At 30.7% G+C, this 21,234-nt stretch overlaps 1 protein-coding gene, 1 long non-coding RNA gene and 1 pseudogene across 6 annotated transcripts in view; 1 reads left to right on the top strand and 2 right to left on the bottom strand.

Annotated features, from left to right (window-relative positions):
* Positions 1-21,234, bottom strand: part of NCAM2 (neural cell adhesion molecule 2) — a 556,652-nt gene that overhangs the window by 18,600 nt on the left and 516,818 nt on the right. Inside the window, exon 16 of the mRNA XM_077118759.1 lies at positions 2,931-3,135. Coding sequence (XP_076974874.1) covers positions 2,931-3,135 — 205 coding nt within the window. The remainder of the gene's footprint in view (positions 1-2,930; positions 3,136-21,234) is intronic.
* LOC143648555 (uncharacterized) overlaps positions 1-21,234 on the top strand; it is a 59,393-nt gene that overhangs the window by 17,775 nt on the left and 20,384 nt on the right. For all 5 annotated transcript variants that reach the window (XR_013158626.1, XR_013158628.1, XR_013158625.1 and 2 more), the window contains one exon: positions 13,033-13,123. This is a non-coding gene — a long non-coding RNA (uncharacterized LOC143648555). The remainder of the gene's footprint in view (positions 1-13,032; positions 13,124-21,234) is intronic.
* Positions 2,275-2,692, bottom strand: LOC143648005 (10 kDa heat shock protein, mitochondrial-like; annotated as a pseudogene).

Genomic DNA, 21,234 nt, shown 5'->3' with positions numbered 1-21,234 from the left:
ATCACTAACATTTTTATGTTAGACATGACATTATTTTTAATGGAGGTTCCATTTCAAGGTTTATTTATTTTTTGGAGCCAAACATGTTTATTTCCTGCAGTGTTTTTTTCAGTCTTTAAATACTTACATACCAACTATAAAAATAATAGTCAATACTTAATGAATACATCAATGTAATACTCATAAGGACTCTATGGGGTGTGTGTGCTATTATTTTTCATATGAAGAATCAAAGCCAGAGAGATAGCAAAACTTGCCAAAATTATACAGCTAGCAAATCAACTTTAAGGGAAGGCTCCACTACACAGAGTTTCAGGATTTTTTTTTTAATTTCTTTTTTTTTTATTAAAGAAGTGTAGATTTACAGAACAACCACGCATAAAACACAGTTCCCATATACCACCCTATTATTCACATCTTGCATTAGTATGGTGCATTGGTTGCAATTGATAAAAGAATATTTTTATAAAAACCACTATAGCTATGGTTCACCTTAGGATTCACTGTGTTGTACAGTACCAGGGATTTCTTTTTTTTAAGTTTTATTCTAGTACCATATATACAATGCAAAATTTCTCTTTAACCATCGTGGAGACCCAGGGCCCAGGCTCCCCCTCTGTATTAAAAATAAGTTGTAGCTGCCTTTGTGATTGGGACAGAAGTTAATGGTCAAATGACTTCCTCAAGGAGAAAATAATATACAGATGGTATTGTAAAAAACTTATCTTGTAGAGCATTAAAACCCCTCTCCCCTGATAGGTTAATAACAAATCCCCAACCCCCTGTGTCATGAGACCCTGCTAGAACTCTGTTCTCATATCTTATAGAATGCCCTTGTCCTAAACCCTTATAAGCTACCCCTTGCACTCCCCGCATTTGCGAAGCTTGACTTCCATTTTCTAGATGTCTGCCACCAAGACAAATCTCCTGTTTGTAAATCCTAATACAATACAAGTCTGAGTTCATGGCTAGTGTGTTCTTTGGTCTTGGGGAAGTGCTGACCCGAGTCCTTCAAGATCTGAGTTGAAACAACCATATTCAAAATATATTTCAGTGCTATTAATTACATTTACAATATTGTGCTACTGTTTTCACCTTCTTATTCCATCACTTTTTTCTTTGGGATATATAATGAAATTAATTTTATATGGGATTGTAGTCTGGGATATGTTGTTGTGGGGGAAACTGTATGGAGGAATGCTGGGAAGAATGCAGCAGAATTGTTTGTAGTTCCTCAGTCATAGGAGACAGGTATTACAGTATCCCCAAGCACAGGAGACTTCTCTCCACTACTCATGGTCAAGATCGTTATTACAGGCCCATGATTCCACAGTCTGGAGAACCTAGTCTTCCCTCCAAGATGATTTACTTCTATTTCTAGTAGGTAAGTCTTTGATATTTAAATAAATTTTGAAGAGAGAGAATACATCCTAACATAGGTTGTGTAAAACATAATTTCTATGTTTAAAACCCTTTTATAAACTTTTCATATGGCCTCAATCACATTAGCTAAGCCTCAATTCTGACCATAATCAGATAACCAAGAATAGCAATAACTTGGCTAAGTTCCTTGTTCATATTATAATTGTATTATTCTTAACAGGTAATGCAGTAAAGAGGAAAAGTAAATGAGCAGCAAACATGTAAAATGTTCAAATTCTCTCATCAACAAATAAATTGAGAGTTATGAAATATTTTCCAACCAATTAAATTGGTAAAATTTAACAAGCTTGACAATGCCAGGGTGGCAAAGGTCATTAAATGAATTTTGGTGACAAAATAAAGTATTGCAACATATGTAGAAGACAATTTGGCATTATCCACCAAATTGACAAATAAAATGTAAATATCCTTGGAATTAATCATGGCTCCTGTATATACTTTCAGGAAGTTCTCCTTTGTTCTTTCTGCATTCTGTCCTGTAAGATGGTGGGTTGTATATTATTTCCAGTTATTCTCTGTCTTTACAATAAGATTACACATGCTCATTCACTGACATGTTTTACAGTGTCTCTTTCAGAGGGAAAGTAACTTCCCATCCCTTTGACACCTTGACAATGTGATTTGTTTTAGACAGAGGAATGTAAATGAGCAGGACACATGCCACAAGTAACAGAAGTTTAAAAGTCTAGGATTGGCTTCATCAATTCCTATTTTCCTTCTGCCAGGAGACAGAGACAGAAGTTGCTCCTTTGGTTTCAGTAATAATGGAAGATTTCAGAACTTCAATGGAATGGACAGATTCACCTGATGCCATTTCATTAGTGGTTTATTTCAGTCTACATACTTCTCAAGAATGTCACCATCTCTAAATAAGAAATACCCTTGTCATCAGGAGCCGTTTTCATTCTTCCATATTATGGGAGAAGAACATTCCAGCCTTCATAGTAACTGGTTGAATCTCTCCACCCATTCCTTTAGATCCTAATCCAAAAGCTATTACTCTTCCTTACAATATTTTTCCTTAAGATTTTTCTGGAAGCATAATGCTTCTTTTGGTTACAGTTTTGGCTGCACCCCTTTAAACCAAGACTTGGTCAAAGAGGGGAAGACACTTTCTTTTTTTTTTTTTTTATGTGGGCAGGCACCAGGAGTTGAACCCGGGTCCTCAGGCATGGCAGGCAAGCATTCTTACCTGCTGAGCCACCGTGGCCCACCTGAGAAGACACTTTCTAAATGCCTGTTCTGCCATGTCTCCAGCTCCCAGTATTCTCAAAGTTTTTTTTTTTAATAAATTGTTTGCAAGCCATTTGGCTCAGCAGAGTGTTGCATTTAAGGTAATATAGATGCATTAAAAAAGCGGGCAATGGAGTATCCAGTGCTTTATGCACAGTGCAACTCTGCTCAGGAAATAAAGACATCCAATAAAGCACTCAAACTTGACTGTAGCACTTTTTAAATGTATTGTGATATGAATGCCTGGTACTCACAGGTATGCAGCTTTTCCTTCTTCAAGTTCTTTACTTTTACCAGTGGAACCACTTTTCTTCCCACACATTCTTCTGGTGATGCACATCAATAACCCACATTGTCGAATAAAGAAGCAGCTGACGTCTGTTACCACAAGGATTAGCAAAAGTGCAGCTACTCCCAGGCCAATGACAGCTCCAAGCCCAAGACCATTAAAAAGTGTGTCTTAAAAATAAAGAAAATAGCTTTATTAAATTTTAAATTAGAAACATTGGAAGATTATTTTAAAAAATAAATCTTATCCAAGAAAAATTCAACTTAAGAGGCAAGAACAAATTAGCAGTCACAAGCGGTCTTCAATTTCACGATTGTTGGGACCCATTCCCTGATGTTCAAGCGATATTTCAAGTTGCTGACAACTTAACAATGATTTGAAATATTTTTTACAAACTTTCTTTTTAAAAAAGTCTAAGTAACTCTTCTTTCCACTATGCTTCATGATTTCCTGTGGGGAAGATAATATTCATTAGCATATCCCTGGTTGTACTTTATCAGATAGTCACAGCCATTAATAGATTATCACATTGTTAAAAGGAAATTGCAATAAAAACATCTTGCAAGGTGTTAAATAAATGTTCTATGTGGAATTTTTTAGTTTTAAGACTTAAACTAGAAGGTTGGCTACAAGCACTTTTCTAACAGAGAATGAATTTTAAAATATTTACCTATGAATTTTTTTTAAAACATCATTTTTTAATGAATGGTATATTTGTATTTTTTCAGCTAAATATTCTTACAAGTCATACCATATCTGAAATAAATTTTTACACAGGTATGGTTCTTATGACCCTACTGAGGTTGTATCAGGAGAAGATAGGACGAGAGGGGTTCCATTTTTCCTTGGCATTTGTTCCAGTGATGCAGAAAATCACAAAAGGCAAACAGAGAGTACCCATGAAAGAGATGACAGGGATTAGGATGGAATATGCAGTCTGACAAAAGTAGAAATGCCAATAGGAGTCAGTGATAATGAAAATTAGTCAAGGCTATGACTCTGGATATGAGGGTATACAATTATAGCAATATAGAAAGGAAAATAAGCATATTGGAGAGAAACTAGTTTAACCAGTTAATGTGCTACCTAGAGGAGAAAAAATAGTATAAAGAGAATTTTATACCACCATTCAAAATGATTCATCATACTTTAATGTTGACTTTGCTTAAATAAAATTTAAATTATAGCTATCCTTTTTAATGATAGAATACCTTTGTTACTCAGCATTATAATCGCATATTTAAATATTCATCTGATATGGAACACAAATGACAAGATACAGATAGATATATAAATCTGGTTTTTGATAAAATTACTCCTGAAAAAAATATGTAAAACATGTCCTAAGGTACATATTTAAAATTAGATCTGTCATTTGCCTCATCATTTGAAGAAAGTAACAATATAACTGATTTCCTCTTCAATCTACCACTACCACTGAATCCTTATTTTTTTCTCAGTGGGAGGCTTATGTCTACATTTATTTGCTTTTTTTCCCCAGAAAATAAGTAGGGTTTTATATTTCTTAAGATCCTCAGAACTTGGAGATAGGTTAATATACAACAACTTGCTTGTGATGTGGTGGCCTACTCACAGAGGCTCCGTGTGGCTCACCAGTGCTAGGACCTGGAGTGCAGCTTCTCCAAGATGCTGATGAACAGTTTCCTTAAACACTGACTAGACAAAGCTTGGAACTCACATGCCCAAGCAATGTACAATTTTGAGCATAATTATTTTCTTTCTAATAGAAATTAATAAGTAATAAAAACACAGGAGTGTTGGAGGTAAAAATTTTTCATGCCTGTAACAGAATCTCCTTTTGTAATGAACTGCAATATTTTACTAGGTTGGAGATAGTTTAGAAACACTGTTTAGCCAGTATCCAGAGAAATGACCAGTTTACATAAGAATTATTTTCATATCACTTAAACCTACTACTAGGAAATATCGAAGTAAGATAAGTATTTCACAGTCATGGCAATTTTGCATCAATTTTTTTAAATTGTACAATCACAATCAACAAACGAAAACTCAGATTCCAAATATTATTTATCAGTTTTCAAAGACTCATCCATATGCTGGATTTGGAAAAGAATTAATACTTCATGCTGTAAAAATGATAGGTCAAATAAACTAATACTCCTGTTAGCATTTAAAAATCATTTTAGACCATTTAGTTCAACTTTGTATTTTCAAATATAAATGATCATCATTTGAATCTATTATTAAAATAGAATTAAATAATTAATTAACCATGAATCATCTTTGATTATATAAAGGTAAAAAATATATATATTTTTAATTCATAGGTAATAGTTTTGGCCATGCTGCACATCTCAAGGCTTAGAGAAGAGAAATGAAATACTCCATGGCCACTTGGCTTTTATCTCTGTGGACGTATCGATTGGTTGAACCTTCTGTTCGAACTGGTCACTCCTGCCCTAATTCATTTAGCATGCTTTGGCATGCAGGCACAGTTCTAGGCAATAAATACAACAGATCAATGATAATAAATCCAGGTCATCGTGTAAATTCCCATTTACCATTTTTAAGTATGAAGAATCTCACTTCACATTTAAATGCATTGGCTCTGGAGTCAAAAAGTCTTGGTTGCATCATTTACTAATGGATGAGTCATTTAACTTCTCTAATCCCGAGATTCCTGATTATTAAAATGGGGAGAATTATGTAGCATAATTATAAACACAAATTTGGTCATGGGCTGCTGTGAAGACTAAATGTGATAACGGACCTAGCACCACTAGTATATTTTGCTGAGCATGTAGTAAAATAAATAATTATATGATATGTGTAAATTATGTCTTCTCATCAGCAATCTGAAAAGGGAGAAATATTGTTATTAAGCAATGATTATTCTCTTGAGAACACAGTCATTTTTAATGAGTTAGGTTTGGCTAGTTAGCTTTTAAGTGATAAATATTTTATTTGTGAACTTTTTAGCATTAAACCAGTATATTGATCTGCTTCATTTTCATGCTTTAGAAAAAGCTCTTAGAAAAATTATATATGCAAATCATCTTATGATGAAGGAATATGGTACTAAAAAATCTATTACTTCTTTTTTCTAGAGAAAAAATTATACATTTTTAGTTTAGATTAAAATTTCTGAAGGTTACAAAAGCTATTTTATGAAAAAAATATACTTCTCATTGCAGAGGCTAGGAGTGGACATCAAATAGGTTTATGTAAGATATATTTATCTTTTTGAAAATAGTATTTTCTGTTTTTTTAATTTCATCTTAAGTACGTATTTAAATGCTTATACTTTTATATATCCCATGAGGTTAAGTTATATAACTATGAAAATTACACCTTTTTTTTTTGCCACTAATTTACTCTGACCTGGAAAGTTTGCTTATGTGTACTTCGGATTTTTCATAACTGAAATTATAACCACATACAAAATTATATCACTGAGATTGGAAGATTAGAAATTATTTATTTTCTCAATAATATATAGAAAATTATTTCTTTATAAATTAATTATGGTTTAATTATTTTTAAATAAGCTGAGCATGTCATCATTTAAAAAATTTTATATTTATCTTTTTTAAAATCCTTCTAGAATCCTTACACATGTGCTTTTCAGTGTCATTGATATAACAACCCTAATATATATGAAAACAACATCAAATCTCTTTAATGGAAAAAAAAACTGATGTTCAGTGAGATTAGTAACCTGTTACACAGTCACTAATCCCTGACATTAGATTTTTATAAATAAAGCACTATTTAACTTCAGATTGTATATATTTCATACTTGTATTAGAGTCAACATTCTATACTGGATAGTCAGCAAATAATCAATTGATAGGAATGAAAGACAGTAAATATGTAAAAACGTGCCGTGTTTTTGAAGAAAATGTCAATATTCGTTTTTCCTATCATACTTAGTGAAATAGTAACTATTTAAATGAGATACAATTACATATTTAAAAAATCTAACCCATATTCTTATTTTAAGCCTCTTTTTTAGTTATCAGTTTGTATTGCTCATTTGAAAAATGTGCTTTTTTATTAAAATTTAATAAGAATAAATAATTTAGGAATCAAAAATTTTAACTTCTGTCTTCTGGAACATGATTTAAAGTTATAGAAAGGGAATATGAGAATCATTCTGCCTGAGTTTCTACAATCTGCTCCCCCTAGCTGCACCAACTCCTCATGTAATTTGGAATTTGGTTAATTAAGTTAATCTATTAGCACAGACCATTGTGCAACTATATTCTCATCATCATCAAAATATAACATGGAAACATTAAAATAAGCAAAACCGAGTTCAATTCAAATTTGTTATTTATATGTCCTTTCGTATTTCTGTTGTAGAAATCCTCTCACTAATAAATTACATTAATTTTCCGAGAACTTACTTACATTTGATAATACTAATTTTTTAAAAAACAGTGCACTAAACAAATTCATAAAACTAGCCTTGTTTTTGACTCATGAATAAACAGTTTAGTATTTATTTAATGCATAGAAATGACATAGTCTATACATGGATAAGTATGGTTTTCTCAAATAGATTTAGAACTAGTTTCAGAACTTAAAAGCAGTGATAAAATGGAGACAAATATTTAAAGAGTCCTAAGATAGGGATTGCTGTTCCCACAATATTTGCAGCTATTCTCATAAGACAAACTGCTGAAAGCAGTAAGCAAGCAGGTATGTTAAGTGTGTATAGGAAAACTAAAGTGCATTAAAACCTTTTTAGTGGGTGTTCATTATGATAGTTTCTACAATCAACTCCCCCACAATAGAGTAGTTCTACTTGTCTTCCGGTTTATGTTCTTCCTTCATCCTGCCTAGGGTGAGATACTTTCAAACGTCACTTGTCCAGTGGAAAATCTAGACTTAAATACATACATATGTGCATATGTATATGCCCTATGTAGAAAGAGATGAAGAGAAAAAATAAGATGAAAAAATTCAGAAACTTATTGAAATGCCCTCTGATGATGTTTAAATATGGTGAATGTTTGCTTGGCTTTGTAGGTAAAAATCAAGGGAAATGAACATATCCATTTAACCAGTAAATGCAGTTGAACAGCCTTATAAAGTAAATTTAAGTTCAGAATCCTTTAAAAAAATTCTATATAAAATAATCTCAGAAACTGAATCATTTAGAGTTAGGCCTGCAATTACATAAATTAGATTCCTTTGACAGAATATTATGAGAATAAAATAACTTTTCTTGAGAATTCCAAAAAATATTTTTAGAAAATATATTTTAGTAAAGGCACAAAAAAAACCTTTTTGTTTTGAGAGGCATGTGTATAATCAAGAGTCTCAAAAAAAATTTTATTTAGTTCAAACTACTTTTAGAAGTACTTATTATAAGGAGTCAAAATGTTGAAAATATAAAGTTCATTTAAAACAAAATAGATGTAACATCTTGGCAAAAGTTTTCTCATCAATATTTCAGGCAATGGAATTGGTGTCTAATTGCTCCCATTTTCTAATTCCAAGGAAATTTATTTTCTATGTTGGATTTCATGGTGATACTGCCTAAAATATTGCAAGTTGTAATTTGTGCAGTTTCGTAAAGCAATGGAAAAAAGCTAACATAAATAAAAAGATCACTTTTGTGATCTGGCGTGTTTGAATTTAATATATTTAAACTTTAAGGAAAATATGTCAAAAATGCCAATAGCTTAGTCAATTAGGCCTATTGATAGGCACATTGGCTATCGGGTGTGAAATAAGGTACAGCAGAAAGCTTTGTGCAGCTGGGTTTCATCAATGTCAAGATAGGCAGCGAATTTGGAATTGGACACCCGGATTATCTAAAGATTTTAGATAAAAAAGAACTAATAATCCATTTATGCTTCACATTCATTGACTGCTTACTAAATTAAAGGACTAGAGAAATTCCCTGATATGTACTACAACAGCATTATTCAAAATTAATATAAATCTTTAAGCTTATAATACATCTATTTAAAACCATATTTACTTATAAAGTATGAGTCACCAAAATGTAATTTAATTCCTTGGATTCCAAGGACACAACAAAGAAACAAAGGGTTAAGATTTTTGTCAACAAGGGCATACTGTTAATAGAAAGAGCTTTCAATAGTAATATGGTAATCTTCTTGTATTACAAAATGTACACTTTAAGGTAATACATGCTATGAAAGAAAAACACATTGTGCTACTTAAAAAAAACAGCTACCATCCCTAAGCATTTTATACAGTTGCTTATCATGTTATGTTAGACAAATATTTTTTCCTGATCACCAGTCAAAAACACACTTGTAGGGCAGACCACGGTGGCTCAGCAGGCAGAATTCTCATCTGCCATGCCAGAGACCCGGGTTCGATTCCCGGTGCCTGCCCATGCAGAAAATAAAAGGAAAAAAAAAAACACTTGAAAATGATTTTTAAAATTAGTATTTCATGGTAGATTCTATAGGATGCTTCCGAATTCATAATAGCAAAGCATAGTAGAAAGAGCCACTGTGTAGCAACAAGAATAGGGACTTAACAGGGTCAGTGAAATAATATTTTGTTTAAAAAGAAAGCAAAAAAGGTTTTAATATTTTTCACAACATTGGAAAAGGGTGGCAGATATTGAGAATAAGAAGTAATCACAATATTTTTCCTGTACAGACCCAACTGTGGTCTTTGCATTCCCTGACAGACTCACTTGTTTGGGGACCTTGCTTTGAAAGAAAATAATATTCTCTGCCCTATGAAGTTTTGTAGGGGGATGTTATATGCATTTACTATACTTTCTGTCCTCACAGGGAAGATTTCTTGTTAATCAGAACCTTAAACAAAATAGTTGAAACAATTTTAAATTTTTCTTTGGCCTTTTATAGCCTTCTCACATTTAAAATAAACCGGAAACTGGCAATTGATACATATTTATCGTCTTTACAAATTTTAGTTACTTAGAAAAGTAGAATTCAAAGCTTATATTTAAATTCAGATCATATAATTACAAATAGAAAAAAGAATAACAAAATTTTGTTTCATGGAAAGAACACAATTAGCTGTTAAAGAGGGAGAGGCTGAAATTACTGATGTTGGCAATATGATAACTATGGAACAATATTTCCAATTTTTAAAAATTTAATTTAATCTAAATTTTTTTTTCTTTTTGCATGGGCAGGCTCTGGGAACCAAACCCAGGTCTCCGGCATGGCAGGCAACAACACTGCCACTGAGTCTCCATTGCCTGCCTTATTTCCAATTTTTAATACCACATTCATCTCTTGTATCATGACAGTGTAGTTATGGTGCCCATGGTACCTCCCTGAGTTTAAGAATCCCTTTGCTTCTCATTTAACTCCCTTAATTTCTACAAATATTTGAATGTCTGACATTTCCAATGTCTAGTTCAATACCCCTTTAATTGTATTAATTGCCAAAAAAAGAAAAAAAGAAAAAGAAAGCCTTACAAGTTCATCAGCAGGGAAGATTCAAAATACCATTTGCCATTATACTGAGTCTTTTCAAAAAATAAAACAGCAATCCTAACCAACAACCACAATTGGATTTTATATTATTTTTCTCTTCTAGGCCACTTTTTAATTGCTTCCCCAAATATCCAGGTAAAACCGTGAACTCTCTCCAGATATATATATTCTTTTAAGTTATAAACAGATAATATTTTATACATTCAAATGTGCAATGCACATTAAGAAACATGCAAATTAAAGAAATTAAAATGTGATTAAAATAAATAGTAATTGAAACTTTTTAATCTCCCCAAGAGTTATGTTTGTATCTATTTTGTGGCCCCTGAATCACATTTGGAATAACTAAAAGATATTTATTCTCATTTGTCATCAATTTCATTACTGATAAAATGTGCATAATGAAATTCACGCATTTTAACTATTTTTTGAGAACCATGAATGAAAGTACTTTGGGAGCTTCAAAGCACTATACAAATATGTCTTTATTTTCTTTGTTATATGTATTACACAATAGTCACGTTGTTTATAGAAAATACTTGTTACTTATTTGTTTAGTAAAATTTTTAAAAAAATTAGATTTCCACTTTACTAATCACTAATTTTTGTGAACTATGATGCATGCCAACAATTGTCATTTGCACTCTGACATTTTAGAATTTTTTAAAAATAGTTTTGCTTCAATAAAACATCTTCATTAAGAACTAAATTTTAAGATTACCTGCATTCTTCCATTGTAGATATGAATTTCATTAATATTGATGACCAGAACTCAATCAAGTTTTAAATTTAAAATGATTTGTTTATATTAACCAGCTTATAATATAGTGACATTTCTTTTTGAACATTCCTTATTCCTAAAAGTCAATTTAAAATCTTTCTTGGCCTTTGTGAGATTTTGATGTTGTAATGAATCAAAGCAAGATAATTATCAATAATACTCTTACTGTCTCTCCCATGTGACACAGAATTTTTCTCAGTTTTAGGACAAAGATATATTGTTTTTGGCTCTCTCTTCTTCTATAATTCATTTTATTCCCCTTTAGTTCATCTTAGTTTTTTGTTGCCAATATCATTATATTAATTGTTGCTATTTTGTTCAATATTTTTAGACACATTCATCTTCACCGAGATAGAAAAGAGATTAAAACTTTCAAAATCATCTCTTTAAAATAAAGACTGTGCTTCTTTTGTGTCCTGACCTTTTTCTATCATGTCTTGGTTTCCTTTTTGACACCTTCTACTATTCATGAGAGACAAAAAGGCATTCTATCTTTCAGCTTCCTGACAAAATACACTCTTTAGAAATTTTAAAGTTCATCCAAGTTCATGCTATCTAGAAATAAAACTGCTCACTGAACTAACTGAATGAAAACTGTGTGGGTATAAGCTCATGCATTTTTTACTGAAAACTTCTTGAAAAGAAGAAAAGTACATAATGCTGAAAATATCTGCAATGGCTGTGAAAAGAGCATTGTTATCAGTGAAGAAAAAACTGCAAAAAGCTTTTTGCAGGGGATTCCATAAATGGAAATCTGTCTCGGAATATTCAAATTAAAAAATACTAAAAACATATTAAAATAAAAATTACATTATAATCATGAGGAACATATCTAAATTGTATGAAATTAACCAGTATACAAATGTATAGTGACCTGATTGAGGAATTTTGAATTTTTAGGCCAATGCAAAAGTAATGTACTCTCTTTTTAAATGAATATATATTGAGTGCATTGGGGCTCTTTATATATCTATAAATAAATTATAAAAATTCATGTTAAAATTATTATACTTACCAAAGTGGAAATGCATATTATATGATTTTTAACTTCTTTCTCCATTAATACTATTTGTAGCATCCAAATATTACTTTGGGAATTTGAAAACCACACGATCAATATTTGCTCAACTTCACCCACATACATGAATAAAGACAACTGTTAATTTGCATGCATCTTAAATCCTCAGACTATTTTGAATACTTTTGTAATAAAGTGATCATGTACTTTCTATGTACCCTTTTATGTGTATTCATCAAACAATCTTTATGTAGATATTTTATTGTTGTTAATACCAAAGTTTCTTTTCACATAACTCTCTTTTCTTGGGGTGAAAATTGTACTTTCCATCACCTATTCTTTGTTATTGTATCTCCTTTCTCCAGTAGTTTTGATTGTTCTGTTACATATATAACTTAAAAAATTGTTTGATGTAAAACTAAATAGCAATCATGTTTTTCCTTCATATTAGGATTCAAGATTGAGAGAAATTACAAGAGAGATAACATTTAGGAGGAAGAGACATAAAGAAACGGCACTGATAACACCAGGGTTTTTACGAAATATCGAATACGGGGCAAGAAAAATTAGCTAACTGGGAATGTTTGGTTTAGTCATGTGGAAGAAATTATTAACATGTAAACTATATTAATTGCATTTATACTTGTATAGCCTTATATCTGATGAGTGAGTCTTTTCCTTAATATGTTTATCAAGTCAAAATTATAAAATTATAAACTAAACAAACTAAATATCTTCTACCCTTGTGATATTATAAAATTGATACTTCTTTCCAGAAAAATATTTTGATTAAAATGTGTGGTTATCCTTTAATTTATTACAGTGTTGTTATTCAACTCTCCTAAGCAATTGTGATGATAAAATGTGAATAATGCAGAAGACTACTTCTGGGAGATCATAGCGTGTTGTTATGGGTGAGTCAGATGTATAATTTAGAAACTGAAATGCAGTGAAGTTGATTACTTTTCTAGTGATAAAAAATAATGCGACCTGAACAGATAGGAGGAAGACGCTGATAAACTGGTGGTTAGTAGGGGCTAAGGTGGGCATGACAGAGAAGGTAACATTTGAGATGATATCAAAGAATAAGAAGCTTTTAGGGGGTGCATGGGTAGTTCAGTGGTAAAATTCTTGTCTGTCTTTTGGGAGACCCGGCTTCAATTCCCCGCTGATGCACTCCCCCCCCCCCCCAAAAAAAAAAATCAACAAATGATATTGCGGTAATGGGATACTCATATGGAAAAAGAATGAAATGTTACCCCACCATACAGCATAAAGAAGGAGAAGGAGAAGGAGAAGCTTTTCATGTGGTGAAGGAGTGTATTTTAATCAGAATATGGAATCAGCAAAGGTGGAATCGTTAAAACTCTACGGCATATTCTGAAATTCGCATGTCTGGCTATTCGAGGTATGATATTGGAGGTGATTGGTGAAGACTGGTGTTGAATAAGTGATGGGAGAAGAGCTTAAAGAGGATGGATTCTGCAAATGAATATACAGACATAAATAAAAACAAAATGGGCAATACTTTTACAACAAAACAGAAGGAAAGAAGCTGCTAGGATGGCTCATAGCAAGCAATGGCGTTGTAGGCTACAGCAGTGGCAGAGAAGTGTGTGCTCAGTCTGCTTCCTCTGGCATTCCCTGACTTTTGCCATAGTTTTACATAGGCATGGCAACAGCCTGGTCCATGCTAGTATTGAAGAGGTGAAGGAATAGTTCCACTTGGCCTCTTACACATCATTACAGGTTGAATTAATATAAAATGTTGAATGCCCATTATTATATTTAAAAATAGATATAGAATAGGATGAATTAATACTATATACTTAAACAATTATGTGCAACTATTCTATAAAATTTTAAATGGGATGATATTTCAAGTATTCCATCACGTTTACTTTACTCTTTATATACCAATTACCCATAAAGTTTTAGTATCTACTTATACTATCTACACTGATATTTCAAGCCATTATTTATGTTGGAACTAAGACAACATTTTTTGCCACAAAATCCTCTTCAAAAACTGGAATGAAGAGCAAATAATATATTTTCTATAAATCATGATGATATACTCAAACTTTTACTTTTAAAGTTTTTTTTCTTAACTCACTATTTTTCCACATCCTGTTTAAATCTGGTGATGTGTACATTTTGCCTTGGTGGAGGTGTTTTATTTACTTCCCATAAGAAAATTAATGTTTTATTGGCTGATAAGAACGGGAGCTTCTTAGAGCGGAGTGAAAATGACCAAGACAGAAACTGGTCAGTGTTAAAGATTGGAATAATTCCCAATTTCAGTTCCTTGGTTCAACCATTAACTTCCAGTTTCATTTTTTATTTAAATGGTAAAATGCAATTCCCTGCACATAAGCCCAAACAGAAAAGAAATGATTTCATTAAAGACTATATTAAAAAAATGAAACACACCTATATAAAATTAAACGTCATTTGATATTTTATAACTCATAATTTGCTTATTGAAATTCAAGAAATTTATCTATTTTAAAATGAAGTTCTTATAAATGCATCAGACTTCTGAATTTCTAAACAAATAAGACAATAAAAGAAAAATGTGAATGAATATATTGATGATATGGATTATTATTTTCTATTATGGAAAACAATTTGAGCAAATACATTGTTTTGCAAAATAACCAGTTTTGAACATCTAGTTATAAACCTTAGATTTTTCAGTTTCTGTGTAAGAATTATACAAAAAATGAAAGTCATCTATATAAGTAAAACTACAAGTTAAAAAAAACTTGCATATAGAGAATATATAATTATATTATGATATAGACACTTGAATTGATTTTTGTTGTTTTTGATATCACTATACCCTGCATGGTAAAGGAAAACATATCTGGATCAAATGAGGATGTGTATACCAACTTATTTATGACCTTTAGCAACTAAAGAAAGAGAAAAATTACTCAGGTGTTACATTTTACAGTCTCTTGCCCTTGTTTGATAGAATCCATTAGTGAACCATATCAGACTCTGGTTTAGAGAAATGTTTCTCTCTACTTAAACATTTCCTTTATTCTTGGTCATTTGATAAAGCAATAAATCACAGGCTAGTAAATGAAAACTCTCATAGAAAGATTTTCTGTGTTTTCGACTAACCACCACTAACAAGCTGAATATTTTTCTTTTCATTTTCCAATAGACTCATGAAATTTTGCATTTAATCTAAGGGTTATAACTAGATGTTGAAAACTGGTTATTTTGCAAAACTTAATGTATTTGCTAAAATTGTTTTCCATAATAGAAAATAATAATCCATATCATCAATATATTCATTCACATTTTTCATTTATTGTCTTATTTTTTTAAATGAAATTTTGCATTTAATCCTCTGCGTAGCATGGAAGGTTGGTTTCAGCCTTGATAATATAGAAACAACAGCAATTGAAGCTTGTTCATGCCAAATGGGTTCTTCAAAACAACAATGTTAATTTGAAGAGACAGGTTTTATTTGATCCATATTAAGCAGAAAAAAAATGTTTATTTCTAAATATTCACCTAAAACATTTTCATATATTTGTTTATATTATTGAGATAAAAGGTAGAAAGGTGAGCATACAGCTACTACAAAAATTATGAGGGTTGAAGACTTTTATTTATGATTCTCAAAAATGTAAAGATGTTGAGGTAGAAATATGTACTTTAGTATTTAGTAGATAGTAATTAAAAATATTTTATATTAATAGAGTTGGACTATTCCTGACAATCTAAATGCATAGTTTAATGAAATTTTCAAATTTTATTTTCAAAAAATACATTTTCAAAAGATGTATAGAAACATTCACAAAAATGAGTAAAATTTAATCCATTTTTTAAATTGAAACTATAAACTTATTGTACATTATTTACATTGATAGTGGGAAAGCATTATATGTAAATATTAGAGTGAGTAATACTAAGTGACTTAATAGAAATGCTGTGATTACTGGAAGAAGCTGTAGGTTGGTTGGTCTATAAATGGCCTTTCCTCAGCCACATAATTTTCTCCACAGCCAGTCAAGAGGAAAGTAGCAGACCAAGCTTGAAAACATAGCTGAAATACCAGAATTTAAATTATCTTGGACTGAATAGATAAGACAAACAAGTGGGAAATCAAGAGACCAGGTTGCTTGACAAAGTCAATTATATAGTAACTAAGTGAGTTACTTGGCTCCTTTGATACTCAGTTTCTTGAAATGAGAAAATAAGGATATTTGACCAGAATACCTCCAGATTTCCTCTAGTTTCTTTTGGTTCTTCACAGTGCCTAATAGAATAGAATGATAAAAAGCATTATGCTGTGGCAAGAACTACAAAAGCGCCCAACAGTTCCAATACTTCCCATTTGATATAATTTCATTGTTGTCAAGAATGTTGTTGTCCAGTTATCACAGCATTTCTACTAAGTCACTTAGTATCACTCACTAATATTTATATATAATGCTTTCCCACTATCAATGTAAATAATGTACAAAAAAAAAGGGAGAGAAATTAGAAAGAAATAGTTGTCAAGAAGCTTCAGGAAAAAAACAAAAACAACCTCAAAGAAAAACAACTTATATCTTTCTCCCAAGGAGAAATATTAAACTTCTCCCACTATTGCATCATCCTAATGAAGTATAACAAAATAAAAACACTGTATGAAAATTTCATTTAGAAAAGCAGTATGCTTGGCATAGTAAATATACTAAGATATACCTTTTGGAGTGATCTGTTCTGGAGTGAGAAAGGAGATGAAGTATGTGCTAAAAAAATCCAATCCTGAAAGTGAACATTTCTTCTTTTGTAATTTCTACACTATTTCACTTTTATCTGGCAATGTAACACTTGATCATTAGTGTAAATGAGATATGCTACATTATTATGCCATAAATAGTTATTTTTCACTTTTAGAAACCTAATTGAATAATTTACAAATTACAGAACTATAATTTCAACCCGGGACCAGTGTGAAAACTAATAAACCAATATGGTGTTATAAACAGCAATCTAGTTTAAACTTTGTACTATGTAAATTATTCAAATTTCCTAGACCTCACTTTTCTCATCTAAAATATGGGCAACATGATATTTCGGAGGGATTTAAAGAGGCAGGAATGAAGTAATCAACATAAGACAATCAGTATAGTGTATGATGTCACAGGTGTTCAAAAAGAGTTGCTCTTGTTTTCATAATTACTATGATTCATAAATTTTTCAAACCGTCATTTATGTTTCATATCTTAACAGTAGATGCACAATGAGCCTTAATAATTTTCTGCAACTTTACTTTCATTGTAACTTAAACTGGAATAAAGTAGAGTACTTCAAGGACTAAAGGAATTGAACAAAAATTGCTTTAAGAATTTACATCTGCTTTTTTGAGCTTTTGTAAGCAATTGAGACTTCTCAACTCTCTTTACATTATTGAGATTAAATATGTTCATGTATTTTATTTAAATAAAATCAAGAACCTAAGTTTCTAAGAATACTCCAGAACTAGAAGAAATTTATTTTAGTAGCACTGTTTGGTATTGTTTAAAAATTATTTTCACAAAATCGTACTTGTTTTGAGTCTGCTGATGATGTATTAGTTATCCCAAAAGAGAAATCACTCAATGATTTTATATTTATTATCAGTTCCTAACTAGGTAAATAGTTTCTGTGATATTGAATTCAATCAAGTTAAAAATGAAAACACACAACAAGGACAAAAGTTTGGATCAGTAATAAAGAAAACACAAATAACAAAGCTGTTCCTCAGTTTTCTTTATTACAACAATGGAGACAAAGAGGTACAGAAAATAAAATGACATTAATATATCATGGAACACATGCATAGGATTACACAATTGGGAATTATATTATGGATATTATGTTGGGAATTTTAAATAAGAGATGATACTGAGGACAATACACTTATAATATGTACATTTTGTTTCAAGAAAAGAACTATGATGGAAACAAATGCAATTAAATGATCAGAAATAATCACTTTGGACAAATACAATTAAAATGTTTAGAAACAGTCACTTTAAGATAGACATGTTGTACATAAAATCAATGTAAGATGTGAAACAAAACTTTTCTTTCAAGAAATTCAAGAATTTGGTTGTTATTCAAAAGAGTCATTTTTAATTATTTGATTTTAGAAAAAAAAAAACGACTAGGTAGATACCTATTTCATACCGCCCGTTGAATGAAGATAAACCTGACAGAATTTTAAAAATGATGCTGTATGTTAATATTATGCAATCATTGCAATGCATAACTTCTTTTTTTATTATCTAAAATGGACTGATGAAGAATAACTGGATTTAACTTAAACACACACAAAAGAAAATTTGCAATACCTAGAGTTAATATAACAAACTTTTCATTGGTTCATATTTAAAGCAAAATTTAATCTTGCTTTGATGAACTTATCTTTAAAAATGAAATAACAGCTTCCCAAGAAATAATTTCAGTTGCAGTTCAGACCATTTCAGAGACACCAATAAAACTCTTAAAGACATAGTTTTGCATTCTCTGGAATTTCTTTTTCAGTTTTCCTGAATAATAATTAAAATTAATGTTATAGAATATATCACTCTATCTGTAACATTTAGGGATGGACATTTTGGCTTTGAAAATATTTAACAGCCATGGGGAGAGGGGAGCATCTATGTGTTTCATAACCGTAAATAAGCTAGCACAAAGGTATTTGGAAAACAGCATTGTTTTTAAACCTCATTTTTGTCATTTCAGAACTATTAAACTAGCTATAAAATTACTGAATCTTTTGCCTTCATAAAAAGTGGGATTGTGATTATGTACTTGTATAGTATTTGTGCAGATAAACATTTTTTAAAAGTGTGGTAAAATACTTTGTATTTTAAAGCTGAAACATTACTGAATTCTAGAATACTATTTAGATGGAAATTGGAAGAGAACATGTAAATAAGATGTTAGTAAGATTTATCATTTATTCAGAAAGTCCTAAAAAGTACTTTGGCAATATCTTCTGAATTGTGAGATTAATTATTAACTATTAATAATGATCAAATAATATATTTATTTTATTTATGACAGTGCTATCTGGCTTGGAATTGGATTTCTGACCAATTTATAATCCCAAAGATTATTTCTCAAATATTTGTATCTTTAATAATTTGAAAAACAGAAATTTAAGCTATCCATTCATTGGCGAAGGTTTTATGACATATTTCTATACCACAAATGCTGGGATTTTAAATTTTATCAAGTGATTAGCACAAAAAGAATATAAGAAATATGACCTATTTATTCATAGCCATAATTTGAGACAGAAGGAGAAAAAAGAAATAGGAAGAAGAGGAAAAGAAAGATGAGAGGAGAAGAGAGAAGGAGAAAAGAGGGAAATACAGAAAGGGGAGAGAAATTAGAAACAGATAATTGAAAGGAAAGAAGGAATAAAACAACATCCTCTCTCAGAACTGAAGAAGGAAGGAAGGGGGGGTAGGGAGAAAGGGAGAGAGGGAAGGAGGGAGGAGGGAGGAAGGAAAGACAGAAGCAAGGAAGGGAGGGAAAAACTCTACTTAACATGGACTTAGCCAAGTGTTGTTTAAAGGATATTACATTACGCTTTACAGACATAAAGCATAATAAATCACCTTTATCATCCTATGTCTTTATTCACTGAGTAGAATCATAATACATAAGGGATAAAATCTTTATAAACGACAGTATTTAATTTAGGTAGAATCATGACAGATTAGTTACTTAAAGCTCTTAATACTGCTAATAACAAAACCCAAAACAAATGAGCTGTACATTTTAAGATAACTTTACATGACTAGAAATAATTATTAATTAACTGCTAAAAACTAACAATACTATTATGCATAATTTTAGCTTACTTATTTTTCAAAACTAGACCCAAATGCACTTAATTATTATATCAGTGGCCTAAATATCATTCTTGAGTTGCTCAAATCATTTGCAATTAGAAAATTTTATTTCTTCCTCTTTAGAGTATATATGCTACATTAATGTTTAAGAATATTTTATGTATCTTTAAGAGCTCATCTAGGTCCAGTATTGCTTATTTCTTATACAATATGTTGTGCTGAATATAACTGAATAACCATAAAACTATCTGCACCTGGTTGAAGCAGCTTTGGATTTTCTCACATTTTAAATGTTTTAATCTTAAATTAAATAAAATAATTGGGCATTGTTATATAGAAAATTTTATAATTAAATTATAATGTCTTCCCAAGTGACACAGATTAAATAACCTTACGCGCTATTATGCAAACTTGCACCTCTAATTTTAATTAAAAAATAATTGCTAAATATATAAAGTTAAAATTATTTTAACAGTTATCTATGTAAGTATTTGTTGTATGTATAAATGATATTATACACACATAAAATGCTAATCCAACATCTAAAATATGTTCAAATAAAAGAAAAATTTTTATATTTTATGCTAAGGAAAAAGAAAGAGTACAAAAAGAGTAAGCCAGTAAAAATTTCAATCTTGTCCATGTCTACCAGTCAAAAATGCATCCATGTGTACTTACTTAATGCCCTTGGAAAGAATTTGAGTGTAGTGTTTATACAAGTATATTTAGTCCTGATGATTAATAATTATAGGGTAGATAAGATTAAAAAAATATCAAGTGACAAAAGACTCTTTCATTAAAATCAGAAATTTCATGAGAAAGAAATTTCTAATGTGCTCCTAAGCACATTCTTTTGACATAACCTAAGCATGGTATTTGTGACCCTTATATTCATCTGATAAATAATCCTAGACTTTGGATGGGAGAAAAAGACCAATGAGACTGAATGATAAAAACGAAAGAAAAACTAGGAAAAGGGTAGGAGGTGAAAAATTATTCAGTGTCTATAAAAATTAATCATGATACTCCACATGCAGATAATGGTGATCTTGCATAAGTAAATCAATTTGGCTTTGTAACTGGTATCACATGATAAAACAAAATTTTGAAAGAGATAAGATATGCACATCAATAGACATGACATGTTAATGGTAATATACAATGAT

The sequence above is a fragment of the Tamandua tetradactyla genome, chromosome 10, assembly GCF_023851605.1.
Source record: "Tamandua tetradactyla isolate mTamTet1 chromosome 10, mTamTet1.pri, whole genome shotgun sequence".
Lineage (NCBI taxonomy): Eukaryota > Metazoa > Chordata > Mammalia > Pilosa > Myrmecophagidae > Tamandua > Tamandua tetradactyla.
This window is presented reverse-complemented; position numbering and strand designations above follow the sequence as displayed.